Source organism: Copadichromis virginalis, linkage group LG11, assembly GCF_057382275.1.
Source record: "Copadichromis virginalis isolate Kocher_CV1m ecotype Utaka linkage group LG11, C_Virginalis_male_GT1.1, whole genome shotgun sequence".
Classification (NCBI taxonomy): domain Eukaryota; kingdom Metazoa; phylum Chordata; class Actinopteri; order Cichliformes; family Cichlidae; genus Copadichromis; species Copadichromis virginalis.
This window is the reverse complement of record NC_140628.1, coordinates 11,420,988-11,434,157: the sequence shown is the minus strand read 5'-3', so window position 1 is coordinate 11,434,157 and position 13,170 is coordinate 11,420,988. Positions and strand designations below refer to the sequence as shown.

Here is a 13,170-nt window from a genome sequence, read left to right as displayed (position 1 = left end):
AATGAGGTTTGTAGGTCACAGCAGCAGTCAGCATTGATTGGACAACAATGACATTTGTACACCATGTCATAGTAAACAGCCACAAAACAATGAAGGCTAATCAATGTAAGGTTTTGTGTCGAAAACATGAACCCAGCGATCAAGTAAAGACAATCCTCTTATTGTTTTACTCCCAGACTGACCTAATTCATGTTTTTTGCCTGTATGAATCCATATTTTAGGCTTGAAATTTAGATGTTGAGGTAGAGGTGGGTGATATAAAAGATATACGATAGAAACGATATAAATTTGGCCAACGATAGAGATTTTGACAATACGGCTCTATCGCGATAGCGCATATTGATGATGTCATCAAGCGCCTGTTTTGGTCGAAAGCATCGCAGCGGCTACGACCACTGTCATCTGCAAATTATGCCGGGCGACAGTCATAGCAAAGAGATGAAGCACTTTTGAAACATGGGGAAAGCCAAAAACTGCGCTTCCTCCACTTCCGTAACATTGATTCATTAATGTTGAATTCTCTCGCAGCTGTTCTATTCCCAAGTTGTTGCAGTATATTAATAACTAACCTCGTATTGTGGATGAATAATCTCAGTTGTTCTCCTGACTGAAGTTTGGCCCGTGTATAGCATCCTGCTACGTGATTGCATTTGTCCCTGACCACCAGAATCCCTCACGTTAACTTTTATCGAGTGGAAAAAAGTTAGCGTTCGTTCTCCAGCTTCACTGTGCTAATGTTATGCTAACATAGCTGTGTCGCTAGCAATCACGTAGCACAACATTATATACCAGGTAGTCGAACTTCAGTAACCCTACAAACGTCACTGCTGTTTAGTTTTCTGTCTTCATTTATGTTGGAAGTGATAGCAGAGCTGTACGTTTTAATTAGTTTCAAAAATCTCTCAGTCAGAACATGGTATGTCATGTTTAGGTGGAAACTAGCGAGCTAACTTCCTGTTAACTTCTAACTCCGTTAAATTTAATAAATTCTGTTTTCAGGGATGCATGGATGTTAAACTTAATTGTTACACCTGCTAAAGCAGCAAAGCTGATGATTTTATTAAAGATGAAAGAATTTAGACCATTTTTAACTCTCAGTGTTCATTTGACTTTGGGTCCCAAAGACTTTGGGACTTTGGGACGGAGTTTTGGACCCAGATTACTCCGTGAAGCTCCTCACTACGGCAGCGGTAATGCCCTGACAATCCATCAAAACATTTTTTAACAGATTTCTGCACGCCAAAATCGGTTTGAGGTCAGTAAGCACAACCAGAATTCATACATAAGGCACACCCGATTTTTGAGAAAATTAAAGGATTTTAAGTGTGCCTTATAGTGTGGAAAATACGTTATACAGAAGAAAAGAATATATTGCAATATATATCGTTACCGCACATGCTTCAGATTATATCGCGATATGGATTTTAGGCCATATTGCCCAGCCCTATGTCGAGGCTTAAACCAACAACTCAAGTCAAAACAGGATGGAAACCCCAAACGGGCGCATCATATTGGACACTTTGCTGTGTCACAGACATTTTTACACATGCAAAATGACTGCAGTGACTTCTGAAAGCTTTTGCTGCATGGTTGGTTTTTATAATCTCATTGCAGTTCAGGTTGCATTATTATTTTTATTGTGGCCTGCTATAGACTAAATGCAGTTCCAACGATCATTACTTAATGAATTAATGGTGGGCTTGAATCTCATATAGGAGACAATTGCACCCCTTTTATTCAGTGATTTTTGGTCCTTGTATGAAGTCACATGTATCCGTTTGTGTTAATGCTCAACTCCCAGTGTATTCCGGAGTTGGAAGCCAATTACCGCAGGACGAAGATGGGAATCGAGAACAAGCTGTATAATTAATGAGCTTTCAAGGTGCTGATAAACAGATTGTATTACCATTGAACAGCGTCAGGCTAGTTGTGTCACCTTTCTCAAGTCTTTATGCTAAACTAAGCTCATTAGCTGTTGGCTGTTTTCATGAATGTTAAAAATATGTTTTGTTTCGTTTTGTTTTTTTGTTTTTTTGTTGTGTTCCTATAAAACAGAAAAGCATATTTCACAAAATGTCTAAAAGATCTAAAATGGGAAGTCCTGCTTATGGCCGTTATAGTACTGTCCCGTCTTAGCTATGACCAATTTCCATTTTTCTTTAAAGGGACGGTCCCATTAAGGTACTGTTGCTGTCATGGTAATGGTAGCTATGGATGTGAGGGATTTGTATATGAAACAATAAATCTTTGCTGCCCTCACTGGTAGTCACCTACCACTATAAGGACTTGCATAGAAGGCTGCTGGTAACAGCTAGCATTGCTAATGTTGGGCATAATGAGTGTTTTTGTTAATTTTAGATTAGCTGATTAATATAATTTGTAAGGCATGATTAAAGCCACTAGATACTTTTTCAGTTAGGAAATTATTGGCTAGGAATGATCCTCCAGTCTTTGACCTTTGGAGTACTCGACCCTCACACATTAGTGGTGCCTTCTTAATCGCATTTTATGGTCCCTCAAATGTGTCTGCCTGCCTATGTGTTTATATTTGGTCAGTGAACAGATGAGGGTTTTTATCCACCGCAAATGTTGGTCCAGTACATTCCTCCAGAATCCCAACTACATTTCGCTGAATGCAGATGATGCCGGTCGGATGCTGATTGGTTGGCAAGTGGGCTGGAAAAGGGAAGTGAACAACAGCAGAGTTCACAAGAAATGGAAGAAGCATGAAAAAAATCAATAAATGTACAATATGAAAATTACAGGCTGTGACTGCAGTGGACACTTCATTGTTTAACACTCAGTTTCACTTCAGCTCTGTGGATGTTAGAAGTTCGCTCTCCTGTGCCGCTGGCTGATGGACCAGCAGAAGTACAAGCAAGAGTAACCCACAGACCGGTTGAACCACATATTTTATGCACTGGCTCAATCAATAACAAACACTCAGTTGGTTGGCTGACCTTTGTGAATGACAGTAACACTATTAAGACTTTGTTTAATGCTTGCAGTTGCCATATTTCGCTGGTATACACTTCCTTCTGATGTTTTCGTGCAGTGCACAGCAATATGTGACCTCAATACATCACCTGTTTAATGGTTTCATAGAAAGAGCCACATCTGTTTTTCTTTCCTCCTTTTTTTTGTGTAATATATTTACTGATGCTGTCTGGATTTCTAACCTGGTATCCCCTAATACTGTGATACAGCTTAAGCCTAGTGCCCAGCGCTGAGTTTGCGTGTGTTATTACTACCAGCTGATGTTATCTTGTTGCTCCAGAGGGAAACCACGGGTAATGCCAACCCCCCTCCCTCCTCCCTTTGATTGCTCTGCCTTTGTCTGTGTCGGTCCTTACTGTATTCCTGTTAGAGGGTTTCCACTCTGATTTTTTTTTGTTACCTTGGTTGTAAAAATGGCACTCTCACCTCCTCTGCTCTCTCTTTTTTTTCATGTGATTCACTGTCTCACTCTTTAATCTCAGTGGTCTACAGTGATATCCGATTTGCCCACAAACTGGCTCACAATCAAATAGCTACACACACACACACACACCCAACCTCCTCATTGTGTCTGGCTGGCATGCTGATGAATGAATGAGCCCCTGTGGTTCCTCCTTATCTCTGTAACCTAAACACGGACACAGCTCATAGAGGATGGTGTGCAGGCTGTGGCACTGCTCTAAGGGGTGACCCGTGTTATTCCCATGTGTTAAGCTATAAAACCATGATACATATCCTGGACCTGGAAATTAGAGTATAATCCTAATCTGAAAGCATAGTCATTTAATCCCTGTGCCTGGCCCTTTGAGTGCTTGATCAGTCTCAGATATGTTGTGTTAGCAGGTTAGCAGCATTTTAAACTTGTTAGGGACAGAAGCTGCACACAGAAGTGATCTATGGTGCCTGATTCAATATGCAAAAATGCTTTTTTGGGTTTAGTCTGGAGACTAATATGTCAACTGCTGCATGGATTTTCTTTTTTGCTGTGATGTGTGCTGTGATACATTTCCATTGCTCAAGCTTACATGGTCTTCTATTCATTATTTAAGACCTTGTGCATATATGCTGACAGCTTCTTGTCTGACTAAAAGAAAAAAAAATCAGCAGTAACACTGAAAATAGAATAAAGCTTGAAATGTAACATAATCAGACTCCACAGTTATTGATGCCTCGGCTCATTGCAGCTGTGGTCTGACGAGACCAGCCAATCAAATCTGTTCAGGGAAGTAGCACTGTCAGCCACCTTTGTTCCTCACTGCGCTCATCTCTCCAGCAGTAAAACGCAGAATGATGAACAGGCAGTGATAAAAGAAAATTGATGTCTCTCGTTCAGTTCTCTTCATGGCTGCTGGTGTAGTGTGGGAGGGATATGCACTGCAGGATGGTTTCATTCATAATCGGAACACGGTGCATTATTAGCCATTTGAGCTGTCTCCATTATTATTGTGCAGTGTTTGGCATGCTTCCCTAAATTATATAAGTGAGCATAAAGATACTGATGTCTTTGCTTATCTGGCTGCTGCTACCTTTTGCAAAATTACAGCAGTTCTAAGGTTTATTTAGATGTACACAGGCAGTGTTATTTTTCTCAACTGGGGTTGCAGACAGAAGACCAAACTGTACATAATCATGTCACCTATTTTATAACCAATGCTGTACTAGGAAAAGGTACTACATACTGGCGTTGTGCTGTGGTTTTGGCATAGCGTGAGTCTGCAGACGTTAGAGGAGCAGACCTCAGCTGCACCGTCAGCAGCTTATCTTAGCTGTGGAGAATCAATATAAAATAAATGATTTCTCTGCCTGAATATAGAATGGTTAGGGGAGCCTTTTCTGGAGCCAATTTAGGTTCAACTCGACCTCTACGCAAATCCCACCGGTGATTACTTCTGTGTTAGTCCGACTGAGTCTTCCTACTCTATCAGTGGAGATAAGGGGTTATCTTTGGCACCAGAGGCTTTTCCCACTGCAGGCATATGGCAGGAACACAGAAGAGCGCGTTTCCTCTGCTGACGAAAATTATCTGTTTGCTTTGTGGATGCTTTAAAATATATAAGTGAAGGGATTTATCAAAATGTGCAAACAAACATATAAATACAGTGTTTAAGGCAAAAGCAGGTTGAAAGTCAACATTTAGTTTAGCAACTTTTATACTTTAACACGACATGAGCTCTCTTAGACAACCTTTCTGTAACTCGTCTTCAGGAATAGTTCTCCAGGCTTTTATAGGGACATTCAAAGTTCTTCATTGAGTATTGGCTGCCTTTTCTTCCATTCTGCTTCCATAATGTTAAGTTCCAAGCTTTAGGGAGGTCAATGGTTATGTTAATGCTTATGGTGTTCCACTGAGTGGCAGTGTGTTTGAGATCATTGTCATGCTGACGAATGAAACCATGCCAATCAGACACTTTCCAAATGGTATTGCATTCTTGATCAAAGTCTAAAGGTACTCTAATGAGTTCCTAATGCCATCAAATTTTTGACAAGTTCCCCAACACTGCAGGCTGAAGTGCAGCCCCAAGCCATGACAGAATTTCCACAATGGCTGTAGACACTAGTTGTTATACCTCTCTCCTGACCTCCTCTTGTACATACTAACAGCTAATTTTAACCAAAAATTTAAATTTTGGGTTCATCACTCCATCAGTCTTGTTGCCACTTATCTTTCAGTCCAGTTTTTTTGTAATTTGGTATACCTGCACCTCTTCTCCTTGTTTCCCTTCCTTAAGAATGGCTCCTTGACAGTGATCTGTAATTAGTGTTATCCCGGTTTTGTCTTTCAGACCTAAAAAATTTGATCCATGTGGGATTACATTTCAGGACAGTCTCTGAAACAAAAACTTTGCAAATAAGTGTAAAATGAGAATTTTTTTTCTTTGTTAAATTTAATTTTAATTTTATAAGCCAGCTGACAACCAACCAGCTGCTATCGCAGCACAGTTTTAGTATTTTAGTGCTGTAATGACCTTACATTAAAGTCACGTTACAAAAATGCAGACAGACTGAACAAACCATAATAGAGAAAGAATCAATCAAGAAATTGTCATGGTTGAAGGAAGCACTATAGAGCGAAAGGCTTAGGCTTCAAACTTTCCAGATTTTTATCTAATTGAACATCCAAATGATGCACAGGAACAAGTCTGATACATCAAGTCCCGATTCCTCAAATTACAGGACCAAACTTGGTCCTCTGCCACCATCACTGTCCCAGATTCCAAAGGGCAGATGTCCTTTGCCCATGTTTACCTACATAATATTAGGCAGGTGGCTCTTCTGTTATGGCTCACAAGTGTAATAATATTGGATCCATGAGCCACAGTATTGCGTTAATTTTTTTAAGGCAGTAAATAAAAACAAATTGAATTCAAGGAGCGTTGGATAAGCGACTATAATAATAAATGACTATATTATTATTATAATTGTCTTTTTCATTAAAAATAAAAAGGGTGGCGCACCATGCTATTGAGTATTCACTGATCTATTTAAATCCACTTCTATACTATTGACGCAATGAATCCAAAAACCCTGGCGACCCGACCCGCTCGGATTATGTATGAAGTAGACGTGGCACACATGAAGGTATCTGCCTTACTGATTATATTGTAGTATTTTCCTTTTTATAATAGCTGCTCCGGGCCAGTGATCATCAGCCCATCTCTTACACTGAATTACACCATCCCTGATCGCTCCAAGATATGAGCAGACAGTGGTTTGAGTCTATTGGTATGCCTTCTCTTTACATACTCGCCACATATATATGTGCACACAGACAGTAGCATGAGCAATTATATGTGCTGTACATACAAGAGAGGAGGTACCAAAACAATGAATTTCAGGTTGCAACAGTTTTTCCTCTGTATATTGCTTTATGATGGCATTCAGTTTGAGATAAAGGCTGAACAAGAAGGAAAAATAACCTGAGCATTCTCCTTCTTGGGTTTTTCTGTGCCACGATTATTTTTTTCTTTTTTAATATTCATACATTCCACGGCATAAAGACGAGCATACAAGTCTCACATTTGTGCATAGTATTTAAAATACAGTGAGGCACAATGAGGCCACAGAAGTATGGGCACATTAAGAGATTATGGAATAAAAGAGAGGGAATGAGAGAAATTCACTGCATTGGCTCCACGGAGAGCTGATGGATTTCAGTGTACTAACAGCTGAGAGGGTCATCACAGCAGCATTTGTTTTGACAGAGATAAAACAGCTTTGCAACACTTCCCTTCATTAAATGTCTTCTCCTGTGATTGTATTTACATCATGGCTTCTTATCAGCAAAATAGCACTTAAGCTCTATTAAGTTATTTCACTGGGTTTGGTCTACCACCGCCCTCGCTCGCCTTCACCCACAGTCTCCCTCTCTGTCTCAATGCTGCTCTTTCTCTCTGTCTCTCTCCCCTCTTTACTTTTTGTGGTGCATAGACTTAAAAAAATACTCTTTTATTGTGCTGTGTTGACAGTTTGCAGCCAACATTATGACTCGTTAATGTTAGACATAGTGAAGGACATGTCTGGCATTAGTTATGCAATAAAGAGTCTGTGTCAGCAGTGGACTGAGGGGATGTTGTGCTGGCTGTGCGCTATCCACTGACTGAACATATTTTGGCTTCAGCATGAAATGAATGAAACAATTAGTTAAACACTTTACCTCCCTGCTGCCAAAATTTCTGGTGAGTCATAATTTGTCCAAGAGAAAAAATGATAGGCTTAATTTTGGCTTTGGAGGGTAGAGTTTCAAGCTAATACCAGCATGCTTGATCAGAAGCTGTACCCACAGGCTCTATGGGTCTATTACGTGGACATAAATACCTGCTAATTAGTACTAAGGCCTGAGAGCAGACTTCTTGGATGGTCTGTTAGTACAACCAGCCATACAGCAAGCCATATTATCTGGCAGATAGCTGCACTGAAAATGCTAGAGGAGGCAGCACACAATGTCTAACTTCATGACTCCATTTAGCACAAGTGAACCCTAACAGACAACTGCTGGCTACAGGAACTCACATGACCTCTTATCCCCACACTGGTGTTGTTCCTACAACCTCATAATAATGATGTCCATCCAGGATCAGCATTGCAGTTGACTACTGTCTGAGTATTCAGTTAGCATTAGCTAAGAAGTAAGCTAAACACAAGTAACCAAAATGTGGCTAACGGACAAACCTAGCTTGGTGGTATATTTGTTGGATAAGGAAAACATTTTAAAATGCCTACTATTTATTCCGGAAGAGAGGTTTATATAAACAAAAGCATTTTATATATCTATAGATAGATTATTATGATGATGCAGGAACAACACCAACACCAGGACATCAGATACGCCACCAGTGGATCAACCTGTGAGTCAAAGTGGCCATGCTCTTATCTTTAGGCCCTTTTGAAGTGTAAAAGGGTGAATACATTTTAAGAGGTGAATTAGCTGAAGTGACTCATTCTGTTTTTAGCTTAGGGGTCTTATTCTTAGGTGTATTGACTCTCTCTTGGAGCAAGTCACCACTTCAGTTCTTGGCACTGCCACTCTGGGTTGATTTCTCTGCTCTGGGACACATAAGTATCTTTGACAGTGCCACAAATGTTGTTGCTTTTTTTATTTTGTTTTTAGTTTTAATTCTGGACATTTCTCTCACCCAGAACAAACCAAAGGAATACATTTGACACTGTGTGATTGATGGCTACAACTGAGTGTGAATGCACCCCAAGACATGATGGATGAATAAAGCATTTTTTGGTGGGGGGAAGATTTCCTGTGGTTGAGTGCTGCCACAGCTGAATGGCCGCAGATGAAACGCTGCTCTGTGTGGCTCCGGTTCCTACAGAGATTCAGGCTAACTGTAGGCCAGACTGAGAGTTGTTTTAAGGGTGAGAAAACTCATTGACATTCTCAGGCAAGACTTGGCACCGCAGTGTACGGCTTTCATGTGCGTGCGTCTATTAGTGTATTCACAAATGTGTGTTTGCAGTATGGGGCAGCAGTTGCCGTAGCAACGCAAAGTGTGTTTGAGTGGATAAATGGGTTGGCGGGCGGGAGACGGGAGGGGGGTGTTGACAATTTGACAGCCAAAAAATAATCTACAAATGATAAAAGTATGAATGGACTACACAACACACACGCGCACACGCACACACACACGCACACGCACACACACACGCACACACACACGCACACGCACACGCACACACACACGCACACACACGCGCACACGCACACGCACACGCACACACACACGCACACACACACACGCACAGTTTTACACTTTTCCGATCTTGATTTATTGCTAATCTTTTAAAAGTGGTTCGAGGTCTTCTTGGCCTGTACTTCTTTGTGCTTTAACTGCAAATTTTTTTTTTTTGTTTTTTTGTTTTTTTTTTTACATGTGCACGAAGCAAAAATGATTTGTATCTATAGCTCTGTGTCAGATGTTTGTGTATATGTGTGCGTATGTGTGTCTGTCTGCCGGTGATATGTATTTCAGGCCAAGAAGACAAATGGTGCTTTAGAGCTTGTGGCAGTTATCTTGCATGTGAGCCACCAGGATGTGTGTGAATGCTAGTGTGTCTCTATGTGTATTACAGTGAGAGAGAGAGAGGGTGTGTGCAATAGCAGATGCTCTCTCTGGTCTTGCAGACATGCTTCAATGCTGCTGCCATCTGGTTGGCTGAGTAGAGCTGAACGCACGATGGTGGTCGCTGTGAAATCACTGGCTGATGGGAAGGCTCAAGGCTTAAATCCACTTAAGACAGATAGCAAAGACAGAGAGAGGTAGAGGGGACATTGCAGAGGGGGGGGGGGGGGTCATGGGTCGTTGTGCCTTTGTCCACTTTAAAGTGCAGATGGAGAGAGTGGTGCGCTGAGAGAGTGCCGAGGGGCGATCATGCGTTGACAGGAGGAGGATGGCAGGAAGGAAAGCTAAAGGAAAAATTGAAGAGGCTGTGGCAGCTTAAATTTTGTGAAACACTTTGAATTTGTTATAAGGGGTGCTGAATTTATCCTTTTCAAAGTATGTGACTGACCTGCATTACTTTAATTGATTTAATTTAAGTACTGGATTATTTACAGTTCTTTAAATTTACAATTTACAAAGACCGGACATGTAAGACGAAACCTCAGTCACATGGTTACTCTACTCTACTCACAGTCAGTGAGTTCTTTGTAATGACCATTTGCAAGAAGACGCTGCTCATAATAATATAACTGTATAAGGAATTGAGATAAAAAAAATACAGCTTTTATTCCAGTAACTCAATCAAGAAATTGATAAAGTAAATAATGATCAAATATAGATATGTTGACCTTTAATCAGAATCAGGATACTAATCTCCCAGAGAGAAACTGCTTTAGACATTAATTTGGGTCTAAAAAATAATTATAATGACATCAACAAGAATATATTTTTGTTAACTTTGGAAACTCCCTCCAGAGCCACAGAAGACATTTTAGAGCAGTTTCCACTAGTTGAATACTGCCCCTGGTGATGACTAATCTCAACTGTGTAAAGCAGCTGGAGAGCCCCTTTAACAGTTCCCAAGGTTAGACAAACTCGTTGCAATATAAACTGTAAAGTTATTGCCCAAATTATGGATTATGTATATCCATCTCAGTTGCATCAGTTACAGTCTCTACACTTTCCTCAGTTGATATTAAACTAAAGTGATCTTTAAATAAAATTTGTATCTTTATTTACCCCTTAAGGAGAAATGAAATGTATTCCATCACTAGTACACCTGCAGACACATTGTATCTAAATGAGTGCTACAGTGCAGAAATGATACTGAGACAATGACAGGAGATTTGAGAGTAGCAGCAGTGACTGGTGCTCTTTAGAAGAGGTTATCTTTGGCCATACAGGCTGGCCTGTCTGTCTCCATCACATCAAACCATGAAAGCCTTGCCAGTGAAGCTGAGCCACAGAGGCCTGGGAACCACTGTCATTCCTTTAAACCGTGCCTTTCATCCCTCTGTTTCTCTTTTCACGTCTATAAAAAAAGATTTTGACAGTCTCTAGACTTGCTTCAGTGTTTTCTCTCTTCCTGTCCTGACCTTCAAATCAGTCATTGTTTCACGAAACCTGTTATCTCTCCTCCTGTTTTGTTTGTATTCTTTCACTTTGCTTTTCTGCTTCTAAACCTTCTGATCAGTTTTCTCTAACTTCTGTTCTCTTTTTTTCTGCTACCTCCATTTTCTTTTTGTTTGTAGTGTGTCAAGCTTAGCTGATCTAAGCTGTCTTTCTCTGTAGCCTGCATGTTAAGATTGTGAATGTTTTTGAGTTAATTCAATACTTGTGGCATTTGTGGCAGTTTTTCCCTAAAAATCTGATTGGCTTTACCAAAATTATTTAAACTGTAAGTATGACACAGATAAACAGTTTGGGCTATTTCAGCTCTGACAGAAGGAAGTTGAGTAACCAACAACAAATATACTTTTTTTTTCTTTTCTTTTTTCTTTCAAGTAAACTGAGCATATTAGGACTTCAGACTCTTGGTCAGACACATTTAATGGAGAACATGTTTTTTGTTGTTGTGTATTTTTTTTTGGCCCTCTGCATGTTAGATTTCATATTTTGGGTAAATAGAGCACAGGAATGACATTCAGCAAAGGTCTGGGGCCAGAGGTTGATTTGGGGTTTTGGCTATTAAGGCATTTTAGTCCATGCGGTGTGAGCCTAACTGCAGAAATCATGAAAATTTAGAGGCTAGCCAATTTAACAGTTCATCAAGAACGTAATATGCCGATAAATGATTAGTGTAAAACAAATATCTCTTCCTGGTGTGTATCTTTGCTGACCAAGCAGGGTGTTTTCTTTGAAAAGGCTGGCAGTGTCCCTCTGAAGTTTTAAAGGTCAACCTTTGCTGTGCTGTGATACTTTTTGGCAGGAGAAAAAGCAGTGTTATGATCCATGCCTTTGTCTTTAAAATGTTACATTATGTCTTTTTGATGTTAATCTTTTTTTACTTCTTAAAGGTTGAAACCTTTGTTCTCCTGTTTGTGGTGCCCGTATGATAAAATTTGTTCACTTTACACATCCAACTTCCTCCCTGAATTGGTTTAGTGGAAGATGGATATGGACGGATAGCCTGCCTTCAGGTGCAATATGTCTGCAAGCCGCTTTGCAACCCACATCAACCCTGTTTTAGGGCTTGTCTGTTCTTTGGGTGTTATACTTTTGACATCTGTACATATATACAAATTAAGGTGGGGGTGGTCCCACAACATGACTGCAGATAAATAGCTTTTTTTGACTGTAGTAATCCTGACTGAAATTGCATCCTTTCCACTGTTAATATTACGAGGAAGATCTCCAAAACCACATTATACTCCTTGTGAGGCATCAAAACAATTCAGCCAAATGACCCTTCAAAGCTGCTTGTCTGCTTGAAAGCGTTGCTCAACCAGGCATTAGAGATGTGCCTGGTTGAGCCTTTCACAGACCAGCAACATAAGTAAGCTCTGCCCTCGCTGTGTTCCATCATAAACACACATGATCAAGACAGTTTATTCAGCAGGGAGAAGCAACACAAACACAAAGTTTGCCTGCCTAAACCATCTTTTAAACATGAATTCTGGGCATTGTTGGGCGACTCGAGGTGGGACATCACGCGAAAGTTGCCTTTTCTTATATACAGACATCTTCTTACTGCTTTGGTTTAAATAAGGGAGCTACCTCAGTAGAGCTTGCAGGAGACTGTATACATGAATACCACTTGCTCCTTGCAGATTAACTGGACCATTACCACCACTGTTCTTACATGGGTGCATTCAGGCCTCAAAAGGACTTTGTATTAGGGAGCTGGCAGATTAAAGACCATTTAATGTGTGCGTAAGCTCTGCCGGGTAATGTCTAAAGAATGTTAGTGCAGCAGTGCATGTGTATCTTTAGTGAGCTGAGCTGATAAAGAGACTTTAACAAATGTTTCAATGTTATTAGTTCTATGTTTCAAGTGTCAGTGAATCTTTCTGTTACACTCTTTTCACAGAGATGCTTCACAGTCACAAGTCTTTTCATCCTGATGAGTCACCAGAGCAGCTCTTTGTGTTCTTTGCCATTTCCTGGTTCTTGTTGTTCACAGTGTATATTTACAGCAACATACTCATTATTGTCTCTGTTCTCCCCTAGGCTCTCGCATCTTACCGAGCCTACCTCTTGACGGCACGCATTCCTGCCAAGGTAA

General features: G+C 40.4%; 1 protein-coding gene across 1 annotated transcript in view; it reads left to right on the top strand.

Moving 5' to 3' along the window:
- LOC146698144 (F-actin-uncapping protein LRRC16A-like) overlaps window positions 1-13,170 on the top strand; it is an 85,153-nt gene that overhangs the window by 12,490 nt on the left and 59,493 nt on the right. The window contains exon 3 of the mRNA XM_085473155.1: window positions 13,116-13,166. Within this exon, the coding sequence (XP_085329281.1) occupies window positions 13,116-13,166 (51 nt within the window). The remainder of the gene's footprint in view (window positions 1-13,115; window positions 13,167-13,170) is intronic.